The sequence below is a fragment of the Xyrauchen texanus genome, chromosome 36 (assembly GCF_025860055.1).
Source record: "Xyrauchen texanus isolate HMW12.3.18 chromosome 36, RBS_HiC_50CHRs, whole genome shotgun sequence".
In the NCBI taxonomy this organism is placed as follows: Eukaryota; Metazoa; Chordata; class Actinopteri; order Cypriniformes; family Catostomidae; genus Xyrauchen; species Xyrauchen texanus.
This window is the reverse complement of record NC_068311.1, coordinates 14,708,098-14,733,428: the sequence shown is the minus strand read 5'-3', so window position 1 is coordinate 14,733,428 and position 25,331 is coordinate 14,708,098. Positions and strand designations below refer to the sequence as shown.

At 37.9% G+C, this 25,331-nt stretch overlaps 1 protein-coding gene across 4 annotated transcripts in view; it reads left to right on the top strand.

Annotated features, from left to right (window-relative positions):
- Positions 1-25,331, top strand: part of LOC127629767 (BCAS3 microtubule associated cell migration factor-like) — a 303,774-nt gene that overhangs the window by 59,774 nt on the left and 218,669 nt on the right. For all 4 annotated transcript variants that reach the window (XM_052106997.1, XM_052106998.1, XM_052106996.1 and 1 more), the window contains exons 14-15: positions 8,151-8,284; positions 16,827-17,091. In XM_052106997.1, the coding sequence (XP_051962957.1) occupies positions 8,151-8,284; positions 16,827-17,091 (399 nt within the window). The remainder of the gene's footprint in view (positions 1-8,150; positions 8,285-16,826; positions 17,092-25,331) is intronic.

The following is a 25,331-nucleotide window of genomic DNA, read 5'->3' as shown; positions in this document are numbered from 1 at the left end:
TTGCAATCAGTAAAAACATCAAACTGATCAAATTTGTCATAAATCGTTGCAAAACTCCTAAAGAGTAGAATATAACCAGCCTATTTCCTTTACTCACAGAAAAAAATATAATAAGTTATAATGTTACATGTGAACAGGTGTTTATATGTCACGGTTTCGCTTATAACTTGAAGAAAAATTAACATAACATAAAATATTACATACCATTATTTGGAAGAGGTGATTATCTTTCAAAGGAGCCCTCACACAAGTTAATGGGATGCATACATCATTAGATAATCCACACAAAGCACAATGTTACATATGGCCACCAGGAGATAATGCCAAGTAAATGACACGGACTCAATGAGGCAGACTTATTGAGTCAAAAGGCACTCATTCTGTGATATCTCATTACTAAAATCATGTTTGCATGCTATGCCAACCTTTAGTCATTGCTGTGTTTGCATGTGCAATAAGTTCTTATGTACTTTTATTATGTTTTATTTGTTTGGAGAGGCTTTTGGACACTTGGAGATTTTTTTTTTTTTTTTTTTGCAGTGTTATAATCCTTTAATATTGGGTAAGCCACTGAAACAGGAAATCTTTAATACAGCCTTAGAGCTTAAAGTGTTGAAATATAATTAAGAGTTTTGTTTATCTTCCTCAAAGTAATATATCGGTTATGAATTTTTAAAGAAAGCCTCAAACCATGAGATTCATCTGCGCAGAAGAGCATTACCGAATCTCAACTCATGTAAAATGTTCCTCCGCAAGTAACTTGCAGTTTTATGCTTCAACCGCAAGAGGGCCAAAATTTACACTGTGTAGCTTTTAAAACTCCCAAAAAAACTGTTTCTTGAGAATTAATTAACTATGAAATAAGTATGTCTTCACACAGAGGTAGCAATTAAGGATGGATCCGAAGTCCTCTGCTTGTTTGTGGGGTTTAGAATCTGTGTAATTTGGTAAGATGCACACACAAATCTGTGTGTTTTAAATGGGACTTTGGCTGTGTATCAAATTCCATTCCGCGGCATGCCTAAGCACAGTTGGACAATCACGAGGGATTAAGGGTCCAGGCTAAGATGTCGCCTGTTAATGCATATTGCTAGCGAAGAGTGGGACATTAGTGGAATTTGCCTGGAGCATGAGCTCTATTATACTGGCATTATGAAATCTGATAATGTGCATATACTGTATATACTTTTAATATATAAAGTACTTTTTTGTGTGATTATCTTTAAAATACTTTTGTACAGCAATAAAAAAAATAGTACACAATAGCTGTTAAAATCCCTGCTCTAATCAATTCCCTGACACTTTTGTGTGTGTGTGTGTGTGTGCATTGTTATGCAAAATTTGTTGTTAGGCATGTATGTATTTTTTATTTTCTTAAATGATGCTGCACACATTTTTTAATTCATATGTTCATTCATTAACACGATATTAATATTTATTTATCTCGTTTAAAAATGTATATCCCTAACATTTAAATTTTCTCTGAGCTAAGCTTAAGAGTTGACATTAAGTAGAGGTTTTGACCAAGACCTACATTGTAGGTAGTAGCATGATAACTAACAGACAATACATGATGGAAGGTATAAATTAATTTGATATCTTAATATAACTTAAATGTGTATATCTGTGTGAATGTGTATAATTCATCCTTTTATCAACAACCTTGTCACCACAAAGAACCAGCAGAGGCAATTCAGTGTGTTGAAAATGTTAAATTCCAGACATATTAACTGTTATTACAAGAAAATGAAAAGCCTGCTCTAGGCTGTTTTTTAATGAAGTTTCCAAAAGGTGGTAAAACCAGTGTCTTGGGATATCAGTACCTAAGTCTGTAGCTGTAAAACATTGGTCAGGCGCTTTGGTTTCAAGGCTTCAATGGAAACATCCTCCCTGGTCTCCCCCCTTCCATTCCTCTTCACAGACTCTTGACCTGACTAGAGTTCCTTCTTTTGTTCAAAAACTAGTTTCAAGCTTGTTTTTGTAGGAAAGATTGTTTTTGTGGACCATGTATTTGCTGACAGTTTTATGCCTTTACACTCAGTGGCTTTTTAGCAGTTGTGTTAGTTTGCTGAGCTGGTTTGCTCTAACCTCCACTAAACATTTGTTTCCAAGCATCTCAGCTATGATGAATCATCCATTGTCCTAAGATAATTGTAAGCTCATCTCTCAAATTAACAGCATGAACATTGAAGCACAGCATGAAGAATTGTGAAATCTTATTTGCTGTGGTAAATGTTTCAGAGGATTAATTAGTTAACAGAATGCTGTAAAATAGATGCTTGCACTGAAATGGATAGAGATTATAGTGACTGTCTGTTTCCTGAGAAAGGATTACTCTCTTTCCATACTTCTATTGTCTACAGACAGACTCTTATCTAGAGATTGCGGTTTAACTAATTTATTTTAGGCTTTTAAAAAAATCACACAAAGGCCTTTTTTAGACTGACTAAGCTTTTAAAGGAGATTGCACTTTTCCACCACTGAGCGTAAAATAGATTTGTTCTGCTGTCAAACTTCAGTTGCATTTTGTGCCCTTAGGCAGATCCACAATAGCTGATATTCCACCATTGGGCCGCTGCGAGCCAGGGCTATCAACTGTTAAGCTGGGGCCAATAGCCTCGGACCTCGAGCCAAGAGACCAAAATCGATCTGCATTCCCTCCATTGGGCCAATAGTCCTGCAGTGTTGCCCTAAAACATGCCCTGTATACGCAGCCCTAGTGCCAACATCACACACCCCGCCCAGTTGGACTTCTGTGGCCCAAGGGTAATCGGCAGACCAGGGCACTTGGCCTTTGGTCCTGAAGAAGCCTGAGGAGGCATGATGAAGCCCAGGAAGCAACAGTGGGAACGCAACTGGCCCACGCCCACATTTTGCATGATAGTGGAAACGCGGATAGTGAGAACCTACCGGAATGATTTCAGGCCTGCATAGAATTTTCTAGAAAGTGGTAGGTGATAACAAGATTGGGTGCTAGGCTGTTCAGGATTGTTTTTAGTGCATTGCTAGGGTGTTGCAAAGTGGTTGGTATGGTGATCTGGGTGGTTGCTAGGTGATTCCTTACTGGGATCCAAGTCAATTATTTTCGTCCCTAGATATGGCCTGGGTCAATCCTCGAGACAGCTTTTCCTGTGCAAGACAAAAATCATTATTCTGATCAATCATAAATTGCACACCTCTCCTCAACAAGCTGTGTAATTTACAGCTGAATTAGTTTTAAAACCCCTTAATCTTATGTATGAGCAATAGTAATTGTGATGCTTGCAAGAACCCCTAACAAGACCTGTACAGAATCTGCTAAACAAAGTACCAATTAGGGTTAGGTACTCAAATTACTGTTCAACACATTTTACCATATTTATATCCATGCCACAGTTTTCCCCCCACAAATAATCACGTAAAACGTGAAAAAGTTTCAATTTAGTACGGGCCTAACGATAACCTACACTGCCATCCTTAATAGACATGACCTCATTGTCACCTTGGTTACACTGATTCTCTAGAAGCCAAATTTCGTTGAAGTGTTGTATGAAAGTAATGATTGCCTCCTGCCGAGAAAAGGCCTTTATGATCTATTAATATTCAAGCGCTTACAGGTGGTTTGGCTGTAAAGCAAATACATAAACATTCTCCTTCGTTACACTTGAATGTGGATCAAATGAACCGTGGGCACCCTTTTTCCTCCTCCCACTTAGTTTTTTCCCCTCCCTTCCTCAAAGCTCTCAATTGAATTGTGGATGTGGTTTCGTAGCTAAGAGTGCTGAGTGCCTCTCCAAGCCAGCATGCCCACAGGAGCAGTGTGCCATGTTTAAAGAGCATATCCTTGGTACCAATGTGCCTAGATAAACAGTATCCGTAGCCACACAACGCTGTGTGATGTGCTTGCGAGCCTCACTGGAATCCGCAGCAGTCATCCCTGCAGCCCGGAGGAATGGAAAGTGGAGACGGTATTACATCTGCCTTGCTCACCGCGAAACACTGTGCAGTCACCGTGCCAGGCCCCAATCCGTCACCCCATCCTCGGCTCCACACACACATACTCTCAAAAGCCGCCTCCAGGTTGGGATCAAACAGCCTAGCTTTTAGAAGTAGTCTGTAAAAGATTAACAAGTTATTGACTGAATGTTGACCCATGCTGGTCTCCTCCTCTCCTTAGTACTGTTATCTGATGGCTGGAGTGAGGGTGGCCTCTGGACTAAGTGAGTGTTGCTTACTCCAGGCTTGAGTGGGTGGCTTTGATGTGAGATGTGCAACCCTATGTGTGTGTGTTCCACAGCTTTCATAAACACCTCCATAAGTGCAGCATGACGAGAGAGGCCATCCAGTGGAATCACATAGGACCACAAATACACGCATATACGTAGGCATTTACTCACAGGGTCGTGCTTTTACAACTAATGCAGGCAACCGCAAAGACAAAGCTCAGTGATTGTTATGTTTATTTGTTCTTTTTTCTTCGGAAATTGTGCAGAGTTCGTCTCTGTGCTATTAGAGTGCACCAATTCCCAGAGTCCTCCTTTTAAGGTTTATCCACATGTTTATAATTTGAGGTTTCCTCTTTTTTTTCAAAGGTCTTAGGCAAGTGTTGTTAATTTCAACGAGATTCTTTTGTTTCAGTTCTCTGACTTTGCCAAGTTGGAGGCCTCAGCGCTTGTTGGGCTGCTGAGATCATTAGAGTTGGTCAGGCAGAATGACTTGGACACATTTTAAATAAAACATGGCTGTTGCTTTGATGGGATTTAGTAGATAATTTATGTGTAAAGACTTATTAATGTGAAAACAACAAAACACAGCAAGAAAGAATGAAAAGAGAAGCCATGGTAGCTATGAGGCTCATATGATTAGGAATCAGAATCTTAAAGAATTTAACCATTCTTAACAGTTCCATTAAGGATTCCATTAAAGATTCTTACTTATGATGAAGAAATATTTTGAAAAAAGAAGTGAAATTTGTACTGCTTTTACTGCCATCAGCAGTCTGTTGCCAAATGATGAGATCATTTCAGATTTCAAAAAAGCAGATATAACAACAAATATAATACATTTTAGTTTCTTTCATTTTTACACTATTTATTGACTTTTCAAATAATTTTAAGGCATAAATGCAATTCAATAATTGGTCTTAATTAAATATTAAGTAAACATTCTAAACAAACAAACAAGACATTTGATATTTAATTCATTCTTTTTATATATATTTATAAAATTCACCACAATTTACAACAAATCCCATCATGTATTGACCTAACGTTAACTATACTTTGTCATATGAGTCACCAGTCACAAACTGCACTGCCTGATTTAAGTCTCAGGAGCCTTAGTACATTACATAACACAATAACTCTTCTTGGTTCATTTTGAGATAGACATGACAGTCTTTTTATCAAGTCAGTCCACTCTGTAGCCATCTTTGGAATGCCATCAGCAGCTATTTGTCTATGTAAACAAGCGGCATACATGTGCAGCTCCCATCTACTTGGGGAAAGACAGAAATCTCCAAAACGGTTGTCCAAGATTATGATCAAAAAACATATTTCAAATCAGCAGTAAAATCTGACAGCACTGTTATCATAAATTGTGGTGCTTTATCTCAGATTATGCTAAAAAATGCAATTTGTATAACTAATGTGCATGCTCGTTCATGAGTTGATTGACGGAGATGTCTGTATCTAAAAGTTGATTGGCTCTTTTACAGATGTACTCCTGTACGGTGGGATTTCCTCTCTATATCCGTTGACCTTTGGGCTATCCAAATTTTCCTGTTATTTATAATAGAATTGTCATGTCTCTGCTAAATAGCCTCTGGATTAATTCAGTAACCACTTTGGCAAGGTTATATAAATTGGATATGTCAGAGATTGCTTAAACATCTTAGGTTCCTGAAATTTTGTGGCAGCTTACCAGCATGGAGAAGCGCTCCTTTTTAATTTAGCTTCCCACAGCCTAACCAACTGACGCCTCTCCACGAGGCTCTGTATTTCAACAAGGCCACAAAAGCCCCAGTGCTGGGTTTCCACTGACTTTTGGAGAACAGTGTGTACCATCAGCAAACTTGTGTCCCTACAAGCTGGCCAAGCCTCATCTGTCAAAGCCAGGGTGAGCATGAGCGAGCGGCAGGGTGGCGGGGTAAGGGAGAGGAAGCTCCCAGATAAACATACCGCAGCGCCTAAACTCCTAATCACTCTTCGCTTCCGTTTGTAGCCTCTATAATTAGAAGGCACTCTTTTCCATGTATTCCCAGTTGACGCAAATGCTTCTTGTGGCTTGGCACCTCATTTGGGGCGTGGGTTAGTTTATGGCCAGGCCGTAACTTGGTTTAGTCTTCTGATACTGCATAAATAGCTAACCACTGTCTAATTCACTGGCCGACTCTGTTTTTCTTTTTCATAGGCGCAATCGCAGCGTGACCCTTCCTTCGCTGCCGCAGTCTGTCTTCCTTTGCTTCCTTACCGCTCAATGAGACGGCAAAGCCACACCTAAAGCAGATTATATTTCTAAGTGTGAAAACAAAAATACCATGTGGGCAAAAATATAGTGGATGAGCTCATCTGCAACTTCCTCTATTCCATTGTTGTCCTTTTTTTTGCATGTCAGACCACCCAATAAAGACTTGCCACAAATTAAACCCCTATGTCATCTTAGCGTTAGATTCAGCATTGGAAAATCTCTAGTTATTGGCATGTAATAGCAGCAGTACGTTTGAGAAGCAGAAGCTAAATCCTTCATAAAGTAATAGTTCACCCAAAAATGGAGATTTTGTCATCATGTTCTAACCCTCATAGTTTTGCAAACCCATATTCCTTCCATCAATCTTTTAAATGGAATCCATAAGGAGATGTTAGGAAGAATGTTAGCCTCAGTCACCATTCACTTTCAGTCTTTTTTTTTCTATAAAAGAAAATGAATGGTGACCAAGGCTAACATTCTGCTTAACATCTCCCATTGTATTCCATAGAGGGAAGAAAGTCATACAGGTTTGGAACAACACGATGGTGAGAAAATGATGACAGAACTGTCATGTTTGGGTGAACTATCCCTATAAATCTCAGTCTTGGAGAAAGTTTTCAAAGCAGTGGTGACCTGACTTTCATGTGTATGAAAAAATAGCCTGCGAGCTGTCACACCGCTTTTAGGAATGAGTTGTATGCGGATTTGCATTTTCATGAAGGTTAGTTTTAGTTTTTTTGTTTTTTTTCTGGTGTGGTTTAGTAAGTGTGTTGTTTACAGTAAGAGCTTATACTTTTTGTAGTTTCACTAACTTCAAATAAAACTAGGAAAATGAGAGGCTCTGTCATCAGAGGTTCCACTTGGGTTCTCATGCGGTTGTGTTTAAAACAGATCCACATATTCTTTGGCCCTGACAGTTGGAGGATGATCTTGGCATGCATTTAATTCTAGAACACAAATTGCAGTGGATGGGCTATGGAACACCATTGCCCTTTACAACCATGTAAACGTGTCTCATGAAAAGCAGTCTGGGTGCCATCTTTTTTTTTTTACTGGATGTTCTTCTCGGTCTGGTTTAAGCCCAGAATTGTTTCTCATGAAGCAAGTTAAACATTGTAGCAAACAGTATACATTCACTGAGCACTTTATTAGGAACACCAATGTCCTAACAATGTGCCAGACGTGATCTTCTGCTGTCGCACCCCATCCGACTCAAGCCTTTAACGTGTTGTGTATTATGAGATGGTATTTTGCTCACTACAATTGTACAGAGTGAGTTAGTGTACTGTTTCTGTCAGCTTGAACAATTCTGGCCATGCTCAGTTGACCTCTCTCATCAACAAGGTGTTTCTGTCCACAGAACTGCTGCTCACTGGATGCTTTTAGTTTTTGGCTCCATGATAGAAAAGACGGAAGCAAGATTCGAGCTTATGTTGGCCACATGAACACCACTGCTCCATCCAGTCTGCAAATTTAATTGATTTTGATCACAATACTAGTCCTCTAATGGTAAATTCCTTAGTTCAACATTTAGGCACTATTCACGACAATAACATTTTGTGTCCGCCTGCGCAATATTTCAATGGTTTTTGTGTAAGCATGCACTAGATCTTAAAATCTGTTATATTTCAATTCAGTTAAGGTCTCCACAAAACCCCTATGGTGAATTGAATAATGACGGATTTTTCTTCTCTGATGTGCAGGTATGCTGCTGGTGACTGCAGACACTCTCGGCCATGACTTTCACGTTTTTCAAATCTTGACTCACCCATGGGCTTCTTCCCAAAGTGCAGTTCATCATCTGTACACCCTTCACAGAGGAGAGACCGAGGCTAAGGTAAGAATAGTATGTGTACACACGGGTAGTTAAAATGAAATATGTTTGGTTGTTGACATATCCTGCGTGCAGTGTGACGTGTTATATAAAAAATATATAAAAAACGAATTTAAACAAAATTATTATTCATGCAGTTTTTTATAACTACATATTAATTCAGACTACATGGAAAATTTGTGTTTTTTTATTTTTAACTCTGCAGGATAATTTTAAAGGGTTCATGAAATTGAGAATACTTTTTTTTATTGATACCTAGACACAAGAAGTAACTGTACTATAAAAACATTCTGTATATTTTAGAACTCAAAACTTCCTCCCATGTCTAAAAAGAGCATTTATAGTTGCCACTCTGCTGAAACGTCTTGTTTTGAAATCTGTCTGTTTGTGACATCATGAAACAATGCTCATTTGTATTTACACGTTCCACAACAGGCGTCATCACACCCTTACCCCCGACCACTGGTGCCCAGTTCAAGAGAGGTGGCCTTGTGTGGCTAACTATTCCTAACATAACACTTAAGGAGACCCATCTGGACTATTTTTAATTATTGTGTATATAAACATGAACTACGTAGACTCTTTGACCGCTGCCATGTATCTCGCCACTTGCGGTAGATGTAGTGTCAAGTTACAACTCTGAGGCAATTCTCTGTGGCCTTGTTAGGAGATGATCAACTTTATTCTCTTCACCTGTGAGTGGTCATAATGTGTTGGCTCGTCAGTGTATGTAAAAATGTTCTAAGATGGACGTCTGTGACCATTTTGATGTGTTTTTATCGATGTGTGCCTCAGTGCTGGATGATTTTGTATGTATATGCTTCTAGTTTTTTCAGCTTGTGATGGCATGGATCTTGAGATGAACAGTTTAATATATTCAGATGCAATTTGTTGGATCTAAGTTATCTATAAATTTGTTTTATAATGTTGAGGTACATTCTCTTCCAATTGAGTTGAATTTGAGGGGTTACATGATGTATTAAAACAGTGGGTGTTTACGTTGAAGTTTTAAGGAGGTGCTTAGGCCAAAACAAAGCGTTTCAGACAGAGGGCCAAAAACAGGGTGGAAATATTCATATTGAATCAATATGATCATATTAATAAATTGTGACTGTTTTAGTGCAAAAAACGTGACTTTTATAACATTATCATTGGACCTCAGTGAAGATAATTAAATGAAAAAAAATTGCTCTTCATGACCCCTTTAAAATTAACCAGTGAAGGCAATTTTTTTTAACAATGTTGAATATTTTAGATGAGCTACAGTACATGACCTAAGGTAAACACTTTCCTTTATACATTCATATAAATTTGAATCTAAAATCTTGATAAAACCATGAACACGTTATGTGTCAACTACCCACAAGTGCACACACACGCACGCACACACATTTACATAAAAGCTATTCCTTTGTGATTTGTGTTTAAGCATTTTTTTCATCCTCTAACTTTAGAATGCATGCACAAACTCTGACACATAAACTTGTGTCCTCAAAATGCAGGATTTTTCAACAACAAAAAGAACTGCCTTGCGTTCAAATAATACATGGTCAGTGTGGGATATTAAGTCAAACTTCAAAGCTCCCCTTCCCATCCCTCGCTCACACACACATGCTTATGTACACTCACGCTATTTTCAGGGGAGTTATTGAGATGAAATATTTCCTTTCCAGACTCTTTTAATCATTAGCATAATCATTTAAAGCCTTTTTGGGCCACCCACAGCTGTTTAGGGTATCTTGTGCTTATACGTCTCTGGAAATGCGCAATATGAACATGCTTTTCATCGTCTGTGAATCCCTGTGTGTTATCTAAATACTGTCAAAAGTAATAAGTCTTGGTACCACTGAGCTCACACACAGCAGAAGACGACACTGCTGTCTGTAATGTTTCTGGCTCTTTTGAAGTGTGTAGTGCAATGTGTGTAGGGTTATTAGATTTTAGATTTTCTAATTTAACCTTTTCTATTTTCAGTGTGAGCATTTCAATTTAGTTTTCACTTTTTGATTGTTAGTTTTAGTTGAGTTTTAGTTCTTTCATTTTTTTTTTTTTTTTTTTTGGCTGCCAAAGTTATTGTTATAACTGATTCCATTTAAATCTGTTTAACGGTGTTAAATTTCTTAAAGAGTGTCCAGTGTTATCGCTGTCTACTGTTGTAGCATTGTCATGTTTAGTGAAGACCGGTTGTAAAGGTTTCACATACTGTAATCTACTGTGTATTTAAAAAACACACACAATTTCTGGTCAGTTTTATTTTTTATTTAGTTTTGGAGTCAAACAAATGTAGTTTTATTTTTCTTTCAGTTTTTCAGCTTTATTTCAGTAAACAAAATTGTTTTCCGTTTGTTTGTTTTTTTAGTGTCCGTTAACATGCTTTTCTTTTGTGGTAATTTGAAGATCTAGTTACTGTTCAACTCTTCGCCAGGTTAAGAGCATCAGAGATTTCCATTGTCACAGCACATGCATTTTTTGTACCTGGAGAACTTTTGCCCCGAGTACAAAACACAATTGTGCACCCACATTAAATATTTGTGCTCTCAGCAGTTAGTCTTTGCTTATTCAAAAACTTCCTCCCCTGTGGCTCCCACGTTTAGTTTTCAACACTCTGGTATCCGAAGACCTGAAACTATTAGTCTTGCCAATGTGTTTTCAATCACCAAGACTGCAAAAAAAAAAAAGTTTTCTCAAAAGTTGCTAAAAATACCTCAGACAGCTGGTGAAAGCTTAGATTGTGTTCCTGACCAGAGCTTTTACTGTTACACCTCAGGGTCAAGCTTGGGGCCTGCAACACCTTTGATATCTTAGGCTATGAGGTCGTGGCCAGAGGACATTCCCAGAGGGTCACTATAGTACAACATCCTGCATCTTTGCACCACTCTCTTTTGAATTCCTGTAAATAGGCTGTTGGAAGGACAGAAGAGCCTCCATCCAGCACAGCTTCATGAATTATAAGTCCAGAATCATTTTAAAGGGATAGTTCACCCCAAAATGAAAAATTATGTGTTTGACTTACTTTCTTCTGCAGAACACAGATTTTTAGAAGAATATCTCAGCTCTGTAGGTCCTCACAATGCAAGTGAATTGCTGTGTCCGAATATCCATACTTCCCTATTATATAGTATGCCAAAAACAGTATGCCAGTAGTGTAGTATGTCCGAATCCACAGTATTCTTGAAGCAGTAAGCGATAAATACCCCGATGACCTATTATTTGCGGCAAGATTCTGAAGTGTGGATCAACTGGACACTTAACGATCCCATAATCTCTCGGGAGCTGAGGCGACATCAAGTTCAAAACACTGGATTTAAAGGAACTGCTGTGAATCGCGAGGCGGATGCCTCTTCTCAACTGTAAGTGCTATATTTACCAAGATAATTGTTCCTTGTTCTTAAATGGTGCTAGTTTAACAAAACCAAAGCAGATAGTTTTGCAGCTTTTGTTATTACGTCATATATTCAGGTCACGAGAAAATGCCAAAGTCGCTGGATAAAGTATATCCGAAATCTATTTATACTACACTCATGCATACCTTAAAGAATGTACTGTTTTGACGGCAGATAAATACATCCATCAAATACAGTACATGCTGAGACAGTATGTGGTGTCAGATGCAGCAAATGAGTACCAACATTTTGAAGCTACAAAAAGCATGTAAAAGGCAGCATAAAAGTAATCCATAAGTCTCCAATGTTTAAATCTATTTCTTCAGAAACAATATGATAGGAGTGGGAGAGAAACCGATAAATATTGAAGTCCTTTTTTACCTATAAATTATCCTCCCTGCCCAGTAGGTGGTGATATGCGCGAAGAATGTGAATTGCCAAAACAAAAGAAGAAATTGAAAGTGGAATTTGATAGTAAAAAATTACTTAGATATTGATCTGTTTCTCATCCACACCTATCATATTGCTTCTGAAGACATGGATTACTTTTATGCTGCCTTTATGTGCTTTTGGAGCTTCAAAGTTTTGGTACCCATTCACTTGGATTGTGAGGACCAGCAGAGCTGAGAAATTCTTCAAGAAATCTTTGTTTGTGTTCAGCAGAAGAAAGACGGGATGGTATGAGGGTGAGTTTGGTGAAATATCCCTTTAAAGTATATTTGATACAGAATTGGACTTCTGAAATAACGGAGATCACATTTTTTGTCCATTCTGATGGTTAATGTTAATATTAACTGAAGCTCCTGACCCATATCTGCATGATTTTATGCACTGCACTGCTGCCACACGATTGCCTGATTAGATAATCGTATGAATAAGTAGGTGCACAGGTGTTCCTTTTAAAGTGCTCAGTGAGTGTATTTTTAAGTAGATATGTTACAAATGTATAATAAAAAATGAAATGACATTTTAAAACATTGTTAAAGTACAAATATTTATGGATGTGGTCTCTCAATTAATGTAAAGTCATAAAAACGGTATACACAAAATTATAAAAGAATTAGCAAAATATTGGTTAAAATAGATTTAGAAGAAATATAGCACGTCACAAATCAGGACCCAGCCATCACTCTGTGACATTTCATATCAACTACAACTTCTGTTTTTTTTTTTTCTTTTTCACTTTGTAGTTTTCAAAACATCTTCAAAAGTGTGTAGAAGACTATTAAATGTACATGGTTTTTAAATTATACATTTTTGTAACATTTTCAGTTTAAATAGTTTAAGGGGACATCTATGGACACGATTTGATCAGTAGCGACTGCCAAGGCTTGGTAATCTATCTGTGTGCTTTAAAGTTTTATGTACTTTATGATAAAAACATTTTCCCCTCCCCTTTTTCTCCCCAATTTGGAATGCCCAATTCCCAATGCGCTCCAAGTCCTCGTGGTGCCGTAGTGACTCGCCTCAATCCGGGTGGCGGAGGATGAATCTCATTTGCCTCCGTATCTGAGACCATCAACCTGCACACCTTATCACGTGGCTTGTTGAGTGCGTTACCGTGGAGACAGCGCGTGTGGAGTCTTCACGCTATTCTCTGCGGAATCCACGCACAACTCACCACATTATAGCAACCGCGAGGAGGTTACCCCATGTGACTCTACCCTCCCTAGCAACCGGGCCAATTTGGTTGCTTAGAAGACATGGCTGGAGTCACTCAGCATGCCCTGGATTCGAACTAGTGACTCCAGGCGTGGTAGCCAGTGTCAATACTTGCTGAGCTACCAAGACCCCCACTTTTATGATCTATTAGGTTATTGCACAAATCAGTTTAGAAAATAACTGCAGTGATTTATGTTTCCTCTCTCCTAAATGCTGTTTCATCCATTTTGTCTTGCAGCTGTTCCCCCCAAATATTTTCTCTAGCTGGCAAATAGTAAGGTTTTATTTGCTTAAGTAGAACTAATATTAATCCCAAAAGGGCCTAGACCCTTACTTACTCGGCTTGTGTCATGTTTGGATATGCACACAAACCCAATCTCTGCTCTAGTTCATAGAACTCACATTCTCACATATGCACTGACACATTCTGTCTGATCTCTATATGCATGCTAGACATATTTTCTCCAATGTAAATCCTTTTTACATTACAAATATTAACACAACACTGCAATAAAAACTTTAGCCATATTTTATTTGCCCTCTGAGAGCAAAGTCAGGTGTTATGTCTATAAGGAAGACTTGTAGTTTTTAACTTGTATTGCCCTTTCTATATAATGGCTATTTGAGAAGGTTTATAGCTTTTCTTTTTTGATATATTGCTTTGTCCCTTTACCCTTCAAGTGCACTCTGTGCCGGGTCACAAAATGCACAATTACAGGCCTTTGGCTGATGTTTAAGTTCTCCTAGCTCCTTCTCCTTATTGTGAAGGTGTGATAACCTTAGCCTGCACCTCCAGGCATGGCAGGGAGCTGGAACCGTGTGTGTAAAACATTCTCATTTTCCCCTCCTCTGTGAGCACAGGGGCCGGTTGGCCTGCAGCTCTGCTGAGATGAGAAATTGGTTAATGTGTCACCGACTCATGCCAGGTTTGCTGCCTGGCCATGCGTTGGCTTTGATCTGGCATTGTAAACAGCACAAATTGCAGAAAGCAAGCACCCTCCAAGATTGTTTATCTTGAGCTGAACAAATAAAAGGAGTGATAATGCCTTGTGGGCGGACACAAGCACCCGGATTTATCTGGCTGGCTGGCTGGCTGACTGGCTGACTGTGCTTGTTCTGACTACCAGTCCGCTCTCAGGACTGACCTTACTGTGCATGAAGGTAAATAAGCCACCACTGATGGCCGACATTGCCTGAAGCCATACACAGATTTAGCTGTTTTGAGCACCACATGACTGACTAAACAGCTCATTTGATGTGTTCCCTCTCCTGTGTGTAATGAAAGGGATAGTTCACTCAAAAATGAAAATTGTCATGTTGTACTCAACCTTATGTTGATTGAAACACAACTTTTTTTTCTTATGCAGAATATGAAAGAGATGGTTTAATGAATACACCGGTCCAATCATTTGAGTACAATGGCTGTTGATATTGGCTCACTTTAAAACTAGACTAGACTATTTTTGATACTTTTTAGTCCTTTTTATGAGCTTTAAAGTTGCAGTCAACATCCACTCTATTGGAAAGTTGGACTACGATATTCATTAAAACATCTTCTGAGTTCTGCATAAGAGAGAAAGTTATACGGGATGAGTAAATCATGACAGAATCAAAATTGTCTTGCGAACCATCCTTTTAACTCAATCGAAAATTCAATTTACACTCCTCTTTTTGGTCACCTGATGAATCGCATTTCTGCATCTATTTCGCTGATAACAGTGGATCAGCCGCTATATGAGAAAAAACAAACAAACTATGTAATGACATCACCTCTGAGCAGGAATTGGTCACTGATCTTGAGTCATCGCTCATCTCTGAATTGGCGTGTTCACCATAAAACTGATCTGAGACAGATAATGCAGAATGGCCTAGAATCAGATAGATCTCCAGACAGCCGCATTCCAGTAGCTGATGACTATCCATTAAAAAGTGCTGTAAAAAAGCCATTAGGTGTACCTTTCTCTGATGGCCTAGTGCCGTATGGTAAGGCCAAGAGTATGTTTTCTAGAGACATGTGTTTAGGACATTTTATGTGGTTTATCTCCTTGTTTTTTTAGTAATCTAGGCCACTTCTTGAGGAAATGTCCATCCATCTCTCCAGCCATCTCATCCAGAGAGCTGTTAGGAGGCGTTCACAAAGGAAACATTCCTGTGTTGAAAATTAGTTGAAAAAAGAACAGAACAAAACGCTTGGGTCTTTGAAAGTCATTCTTAATTTAACAGCAACTTAAAAATACAACTCTCAAGATGTGAGGTGTCGAAAAAGTGGGAATTGACAACACCCATTTTGATCAGTTTAATTAATGGGGACAAAGGCCAGTGACAGCAGATCACAAGATTGCATACTATGTTTATGCTACTTAAAGGCCCGGGTATACATTTTAAAATAATTTTTCTGCGTTCCAGATTGAATCACACATGGTCGACCGTGTTGCCGTTCAACGTATTCTCTCTTGACCACGAGCGATTGCGAACACGTTCAACTCATTCACATTACGACTGCTTTGTGATACTCTGTGTCTGTCTCGATCAGCTCCCTAGCTCCATATGTCATAAATCAGTATATTGTAAACACGAATATTGGCAATGGCAAGGGTGTTCATCCACTGAACATTGGGACACTTATGACTCAATCACCTGCGACACGATTATGAACTTGCGCATTAAAAAACAGCTGGTTTTCATCAACACCATCGCTGTATAAATGACACTGTTGTGCATTTTTGTTGTAGATATTAAAATGTACAGTGATATTATGAAAGATAAATGACTGACTTGAAAGACTTCAGAAGACATGACAGCATTTCTGGTAAAGGAACACTAGGTGAATTCTAGGAATTTTTAAGGAGTGTACGTTTCAGTGCACTCCAAAAATGTCATGATTGAGTGCTAGAAATGGCCGCCTCCCTGATCAGTGACTTGACTACTGAACTAGGGAGCTGATTGAGACACATCCTCTTTTAGTACAATCTATCGCAGGCAGATGCACAAAGGCTGCCTGCGTATCTAGGAAATCTGTGCAGCACGCGGACAGCCCATGCAGACTGCTGATGACAAAAGTTGTATCATGCATACTGTGCACAGATCGATCAGCAACGCAGACAATCAAAGTATACTTTTTCCTTTAGAATACACAGTATGTGTTTTAAGCTGTGGTAAGGTGTGGTAAGATGTTTGTAAATACAAAGGCCAGGCCCTTTGTGGTCACTGGTTTGAAATGTATGTTTTACATTTATTTTTACAATTATGAGTTACAAGAAGAAAAGACAAAGTAGGTTGCATTCCTTAGGCCTCTAAAAATAAAGGCATTGTTATAAAGTTGTTAAAAAACACCAATTCCCTACTCTCAACCAATGTCCTGTAATGATGTTTTAATGCACTATATGTTTTGTACTGCTGTTGTGTTTGTACATCCAGTTGTTTCACAACCAACACAACACAAATGTTTTCCGTAGTTGCAAGGTTTTTAGATCCATTCCTCTCTTCTCCTACCACTCCAGGTGCAGGACATCTGCTTCAGCCATGACTGTCGCTGGGTCGTCATCAGCACTCTTCGTGGCACCTCGCATGTTTTTCCCATCAACCCGTACGGCGGCGCGCCGTGTGCTCGCACTCACATGTCTCCACGTGTGGTCAATCGTATGAGCCGTTTCCAGAAAAGCGCCGGACTGGAGGAGATTGAACAGGAGCTGAGCGGCAAACTGGGCGGCCGATGCAGCCCCATTTCTGGCCTCTCTAATAGCCCTTCTGGATCACCACTACATGGTGAGCAAACACAAACACACTTTATTCTTAAACACACACAATTATTTTACATTTAATTGCTATATGAAGGCTTGTTACCTACTTTAGGTAAGTCAGTTTATTCCACCCTAGTCATTTGGGGTTAATCAAGTCACCCCAACAGACCTTGTGGTTGAACCCATTGAGCTCTGTCACAATACTGTGTGATGTTTATCAAACACTGTCCCTGGCTGCAAACACTCTTACTGACCACGTCTGACCGTTATGTACATAAACACCCACACACTTTTCTCATCTCTGTGCTGATTGCCACAGGAGCTCACATGCCTGTCAATGCTGTTTACCCATCATCACCCTCCAGTCCACAAAACAGAGGTCTGATTAATCAATACTCCATTCAGCGCATTCATCATGTAATCAGTACATGCTGAATGCGCCACACTGATATTGACTATAGAGAATCTTGTTGCCTATAGGGTGTTTGCAAAGCCCCTCAAAAGGTTCAATAGATGCTTGCTTACTCTGTCACCCGAAGTCATCTATCTAGCTTTACCACACTATGGCTGAAGCGCTGGCCACCTCACTTCCAGCGGTGCTTCCTGTTTAATATTTCCAGCATCCTGTCTGGCTTCTTGCATTCACCCATAACTAGGGCTGTTATTTTTACCTGTTCATTTAATGTGATTAATTAGAAATGAGTGGGATTAAGAGTTTAGAGTGTGTCAATAGCCACACTGTCACAAAATTGGTATTGGTAGAGCTGTCAATCAAATTTTAAATTTGTATCAAAATAATTACGTCACATATATCAATAACCCAACCCAAATGAAGAAAATTCAACATGACATTATTCTGGCAGACAGGGCAGTCAATACCTTAATAAATTACATTTCAAAATATGAATGCAATTAAACATGCTTGCTGACCTCTACGTAAATTAGGAATAAATAAGGAATTTTACTGCAGTCGGAACAATTGAAGCTACTTTTTGTAATGTCTCTTTAAATATTTCTGCCGTAATAATGTAATGTGCAGTGGTGGATTGTGTCTGTTGAGTGTTGATTTCACGCTACGTTACCTAGTTGGTGAGACACAATGCTGGAAAGTAAATAAACAATGTCCGTCTTTTATTCTCACTGACAACGAACTCATAGCTAACTAGCTAACCACATAGCTGCTTTCATAGCTTGTCAGCTGAGTGGAAGCTAATGAGTAAATATGTAATCACCAAACTGATTTGATCAGGATTCACAGTTTGTTACCCCCTTCAACCAAACAATTCCATCGCATATATAAAATGTAATATTTAAATGTCTGGTTTTTCACTGTTGAAAGTTTCCCCTGAACTAGTATAGCAGAATACGGTGTAACACCGCTGCTGCTGTTTATCTCTTGACTTGACAGGTGTAAATGCTTCTTGTTTTACAACCTGCCTCTAAATGACAGTATTGGCAGTATTCAAATTATTTTATTTTTTAATTATTCTGTATTTAAATGGTCAGCAACTGACTGATACTAAACAGTACTGATGTTAATTAAGCTATTTATTGTTTATTTTCTCATTGTTCATTTCTAGAATTTGTTGACAATGTATTATAATAATGTCAAATATTCTTTGATAAAAATATTTGTTTAAGAAAGCAGCCTTCTGAGTACCTTTGTTTGCATAGTCATATTGGTGCAAAATCGGTTAACAATCAACATAGAAAAGGTCTTTTTTCATTCCGGCTAACAAATTAACTATATCGGCCACTATATCGTTAATCTGTGAATTTTCTCACTCTAAAATCGGTATCGTTCTCAAAAATCCAATATCGCTCAGGCTCTAATTGATATATGTGATTATTAGCTATTAATTAATTAATCAGCATATCATGTAATACATTTGATTCAAATATTTAATTGATTGACAGCCCTGTCTGCAATAATAAAAATGTATTGTTGAATTATCTTTATTTGGTGGGTGCTGTTCAGGAAATATTGATATATGTGATTTTTGCAAATAATTCTAAAAATGAATCGCCATAAAATGCAATAATTTTTGGAAATTATTATATGCAAAAATAAGCCGTTTGCCAGCTCTACCCATAACTCATCTTTTTGGTGCTGTCTCAAAGAAAGGTGTTTCCACTTTGATTCGAGCTAGGCTGTGACATCACAGTGCGGGAATGAATGGCGTCTCGTGTAGGAATGGTTACCAGCAGCTGTGAAAGTGGCTCTGAAAAGACCTGTTGTAAATCAGACTCACTTTTCAAAGTAGGGAATTAGAACCACCTGTCAACAATTAGTCCTATCAGCCTCAGCCCGCTGAGCCACTGTGACAACAGGGTTCCGAGGTGATATTTTTTGGGCTGGGAACAGGATGGAGGAATCTAAAAAAACAGCAGCCTGGACGGTGTGCCTTAGAGCCAAACTTGGACTGTCCGGATTTTATAACCTCAAGGATCATTCCATAATTCCTTAAGCCAAAAGATGGGAGGATAGCTGGATGTGGCTTTTGAATTAAGATTAAATGGTTTGGGGGAGAGAGACAAAGTGGTCTGCACTTTTCCGTGGTCCCGGAGGGCCTCTCCTATGGGCTCATATTTAGAGCTGGAGCCACTCACATAAGATGCCTGAAATATTCACATACTTTTTCATTTTCAAACCAGTCATTGAATTGTTTTGCTTAATTTCTATAGTACTTTTTTGGCATTCAGGTATATTACAAATGCTCATTGAGGACCACACTTAGTCAAATCAATTAATTTTTATTTGTATAGCACCTTTCAGAACACACGTCGTTTCAAAGCAGCTTTACAGAAGATCATGCATTAACAGAAAATGAAACCATAATATCTATCAAGTCATCATTGTGTAGTTTGATAAAGTACAATTGTGAATTGTGTTTAAAAATAAGTAATTAAATAATAATGGAATTTATAATCCCAGTGAGAAAGCCAAAGGCAACTGTGGCAAGGAACACAAAATAAGATGTTGGTTAATGCAGAACATTTACCTTGTGTGAAACCAGACTCACTGTGGGGTCCAGTTCCCCTCTGGCTAACATCATGAATATAATGCCAATATTACTTATGTATAGTGCAAGTCATTGTTTAAAATGATTAAACTAAGTAAGTGTTAAGGGTCAGTGTTTAAACAAACATTTTGTATGAACTGTAAGATTAATGACTAATGTGTCTTTGAAGTCCATCCTGAATTTAATGCAGAAGTTCACATAGATGCAATTATCCTTGTTAGTTGGCTGATGAAGGGTTTTGTTGACAATTAATTGATAGTCTATGTATTCCATTATAAGAGTGTAGTCCATCAATAGACCGAGGTGATTTAGGCAGAGATCAGTGAGGTGCATTGCAGTTCAACCTGGCCAGTAATTTCGGTTAGGTCTACCTTCTAAGGTTCAGACAATGGCATATGAAGTATCCCATGTCTTATGGTCAGAGTTGGCATCAGTTCATCCTCTGAAGTCCATCATAATAGACTGAAGTGATGTTTGGCTGTCACCGGCGGCTATTAGTCATCATCACACAGCAACACGTAGCAGTGGAGTCCAACATGAAGCAGGAATGGAGCTGGATCCATCCGGTTCTGGTGACCTCAGGATAGGAGTCCCGAGGTTGAGACGGGAAATCAAATACAATAATATAACCCATGATGCCATTCAATTTATTGCAGAGTTATAGATCACAATCAATGTTTCTTGTTCCTGCAGACCTAATTAAAGCAGCCCGATTGTGAACTGAAGGATAAATTAGGTGTATGCCTGGCTAAATACTTGAGTCTTTAGTCTAGAAATAAACTGAGGGTGTGTGTTAGCATCTCGAACAGTGTTAGGGAGACTTTTCCATAGTTTAGTGGCCAAATATGAAAGATCTACCTCCTTTTGTGGATTTTAATATTCTAGGAACTATTAACAGGCCAGAATTTTGCGATCGTAATGAACATGATGGAATATAGCATTGTAGAAGGTCACTTAAGTATCTCTCTAAATAATATGTTACCTTCCACTCCAAACTCTCAAGTGAACAAAAGGAATTCTCCTAATATGTACCTTAGTTGGTTCTAAACTCCATATGTGGCATCCATTCTCACATTAAACTTACAAAGACAGCACCATTTATTTGCTAAACAATATAATGACAAAAAATATTCTGCCAAAATACATTTATTTTTCATTTCCATCCAAGGAAACCGCATGTTGCGTCATCACAAAATCATCAAAATTGTTTTGTAGTTCTTAAACTATTAAATCCTTTTCCACAAACTTTATCACAAATGTTAGTTGTCAGACACAATAAGACAAAAAGCTATCAGCGTCACTTTCTGTTTGCTTTTCCGTCTGTTTTGTTACATTTTGGGACCATGAGCGTGAAAGGTGGCAGAAATACATGGTTGATAAGAAATGCTGCAGCGCAGTAGCCACAACAATAGGCTTGCGATTGTCTCCTGTGACAACTCATTGATTTAGGGAAGGAACTAGAGAAGTACACATCCTTCAAAACTGGCACTCTGGAAAAATAGAAACCACAATTGGGCTTTCTTCTCTCTCAGTTTAATTGAGGATTTTTTTTCTCTTTCTATTTTAGGAGCCACATCCCCTCTCGCCTGAGGGTCATAGTATTGTTAGATAATTCAACAAGTCCTTCTTTGTTCAGTGCTAACACGGAGTTAATTCATTAGTTTTAAGTTTAGGAGATACCTATCTGTCTTTATAACCTGTAAAGTGAAAGTTTATGCATTTTCAAGTGCCATTGTTTTGTACGCTATGACCTCTTTCATTTGGTTTTGCTAGCCTTGTTGTACAGCTTTGTGTGAGGATACGGATTGCGATGTAAAAGCGTCATTTTTTTTTTTCTGCATGGCAGATGCTAACCTGTGCTGGGTTGTATGGACTGCTGTGGCTCATCGGCTTGAGCTAACAAGATTTTTTTCCCCCAGTGTTTCTTATTTGATTCCGTTTAGCATATGTTCATTGACTGTTTTGAAAGAAAAACCGAAAAGGTGCAACAGGAAACTGTTAATCCACTGTTGAAAAAGGGATACTTCCTTTTGAGCCATTTAAAAGTCATCTTACTGCTTGTTTGGGTTTTGTTTTATCTGTAAAAGTGCCTGTTTGTGTTATTCATCATGGTAATGCAAATACACAGGCGAACAGTTGACAATAATTTGGAGCAAAAGATACAAAATAAATAAATAAAAATAACACTGGCTGTGAAAGATGATGCTGACCAAATGTGCACATCATACATCCACGGATACTCTGCTTTATGTGTCAAATAAGTTTTTGTGTGTTTTAGTTCATAACATATTCATAACAGTGCAGATCAAATGTCGGAGTATATATGTCAGAATCTCATTTAAACGGCTAAATTAAGTTTTAGGATTTAAAAAGTTTAAACAATGAAACATTAAGACAAAATGAATAAGAACTATTTTAGATTCTGCACTCTGCAGCTCTTGGTCACTAATTAAATAAGCAAATTTGTGGGATTGATAACTTCTTACAAAAGATCAGATTTTTTTGCTTCCATTGAATTACTCTTTGGAAAATTCTCAGATCATGCTGGGATAATATCATCAGGTTTTGTACAAACCTCTGGAGCTCGACTGCATTCTGTCAATAAAGCAAAAGGGAGACATGATAAATACTAAGAAATTCTGACATTCATGTTATTTTTTTAATTCACCTCACTCAAATTCCTATGCTGATAATATAATTTGTAATGAAAAAATAGACCTTTGTAGTTGAGTAATTTTCACAAGTGGGCTTTTGAAAACCAACTGTATATTTGTGTATAGTGTTCAAGTCATATATCTGATGTTCAGGTCAAATTAAGTATGGGATTAAATGATTTTACATCTTCCATTTAATGGTTCATTCTTGTTGTTAGGGCTTTAGTGCCTATATAGCAAAAAGTTTTTGCTTTCATGTAAACTAGAGTGGTGGTAAAGCATGTGTCACACTCACTTTGTTCTGTGCTGAATCATTTATAATCAATAGATCTTTTTTGTTTACTGTGTGTGTGTGTGTGTGTGTGTGTGTGTGTGTGTGTGTGTGTCGTACAAATAGCCAGATGAGCAGATCTGTACGGGCAGGGCCAGCAAACACACTATGTAATCGCAAACTACCTCCTCCCCTTGTTTGTGGTACACACTGCACACACACTTAAATTCCATCACAGCAACTTTGAGTCAAGTCACTGTGGCTCTCTTCTCCGACATTAAAGATAAAGCTCAGCTCCTCTCACCAAACAACAGTTGTGCAATCAGTCCAGGCATCAAAGCGCTGCTCTTGTTTTAACATACCACAGCCCTGCATCATGTATTGTCCTATTCAGACTCCCTATCCTAAAGATTTATTACTCTGGTGACAAAGTGTTGGGTATTTCTGCAGCTTGACTGAATGCAGTAACAATCAAGGCCTCTGTGTGGCGCTATGTTCTCAGCTTTTTGTGACTGTCCAGTTTCAGATGAAGTCGCCAGTCCTTGTTCTACTCCTGACAGAGAGAGGAAAAATACTTAGGCCTGAATCATGCCACAATGTTTTGTCTTGATATGAATCTAATCCAGCTAAAGGGCTGGAGTTGCTCAGTAATTTGTCCTGAATTTTTATGAATGGCCTCCTCTTAAAAGCAAACAGCAGTGTTTCCTCTGTGGTTTCTGCTTTAAAGACACACCATTTGTTTTAGATTTGATATAATTTGCCTGACAAGATCTTTTAATATTGTTTTGATGTTATTTATTAATCTTTTAATATTGTTTTCATTTTAGAAACTTTTTATAATTTTCTTTAAAAATTAATTGTTGTTATTTATTTTATTTTTGTTATTTATAAACTTTCGTTCAACTCTTACCAGAGAATATCAATCCGTGAACAAAATTTATCTCAGTATTTTTTATATTTGCTGGTAGATATATTATATTATATAGCATTAAATTACATTACATTATTTTCAAGTTGTTTTTCCTATTTCACTGGGCATTTTATAATATTAGTTTTTACTATGTAATTATATATTTGATCTTTTTCTTATATTTTTAGATTCTATATTATGTATTTTACTTATATTTTAAAGGAAATCATAGGACTTGTGATCGTTTTTATTTAGTTTCTCCCAATAACATATACTAGTTGTTTTGCCTCCTGGCACAGTAATTGTAAACATCATGCAATACTGGTATACCACAGGGAACTGTATTGTCACCATTCTTATTCACTCTCTACACTTCTGATTTCAGCTTTGATTTGGAAACGTGTAATTTACAGAAGTTCTCAGATGACTATTGTCGGCTGTATTACAGATGATGATGAGTATAGAGATCTGATTGAGACTTTTATAGGATGGTGCAAAAGTAATCATCTTCAGCTCAATATTGGGAAAACTAGGGAGCTGGTGGCATTGGGACTTGTGGTGAAGCTGGTGAGGAAAGCAAGCTCTATGGTGGGGATAGAACTGGACAGCGTAGAGGAGGTGGCCAATACATCACATCCTCTTTATGCTAAGCTTAGCCAGCTCAAGAGAAAGTTTAGCCACAGATATATCCAGCCACGTGCCTCAAAACGCTTGGGGGGTTCTTTTGTGCCATCAGTTATTAGACTCTATAATGCCACGGTACCCTGTATCTCCTGTCAATCTCCTGACTTGAGTTGCAGTACCACACACTACTAATCATAGAAATTGTTATTTTAAGGGATATGTACACTAACGGTCAAAAGTTTTGAAACACTTGACTGAAATGTTTCTCATTATCTTAAAAATCTTTTGATCTGAAGGCGTATGATTAAATGTTTGAAATTAGATTTGTAGACAAAAATGTAATTGTGCCACCATATTCATTTATTTCATTATAAAACTCAAATGTAATAATAAAAAAAAAAAGATTTTGAAATTGATGACTTGGACCAAATAATAGAAAAGAAGCCAATAAGTGCTCAACATAGATGGGAACTCCTTCAATACTGTTTAATGTATAACTTAAACTAAAACCACAAACGGCACTGAGCAAATTAAAACTGTGACATGTTTGCGTTTGTACAATTTAATTTTATGGTTTGCAAATATATAGATTATATTACTTACTTTATGGCTAAAGCTGGTGGATGTGCATGTTTTGCCATATTAAGTATATTTGCCATATTTGCCAGTGTAATGAAATGTCTAGCATTCATTTCTTATTGTAGACTCATTGATTATAATATTTAATACAGCCTTCTTTCATTTCAAAACCTCCTTTGTTATTGGACGTTGGTTATAATTATG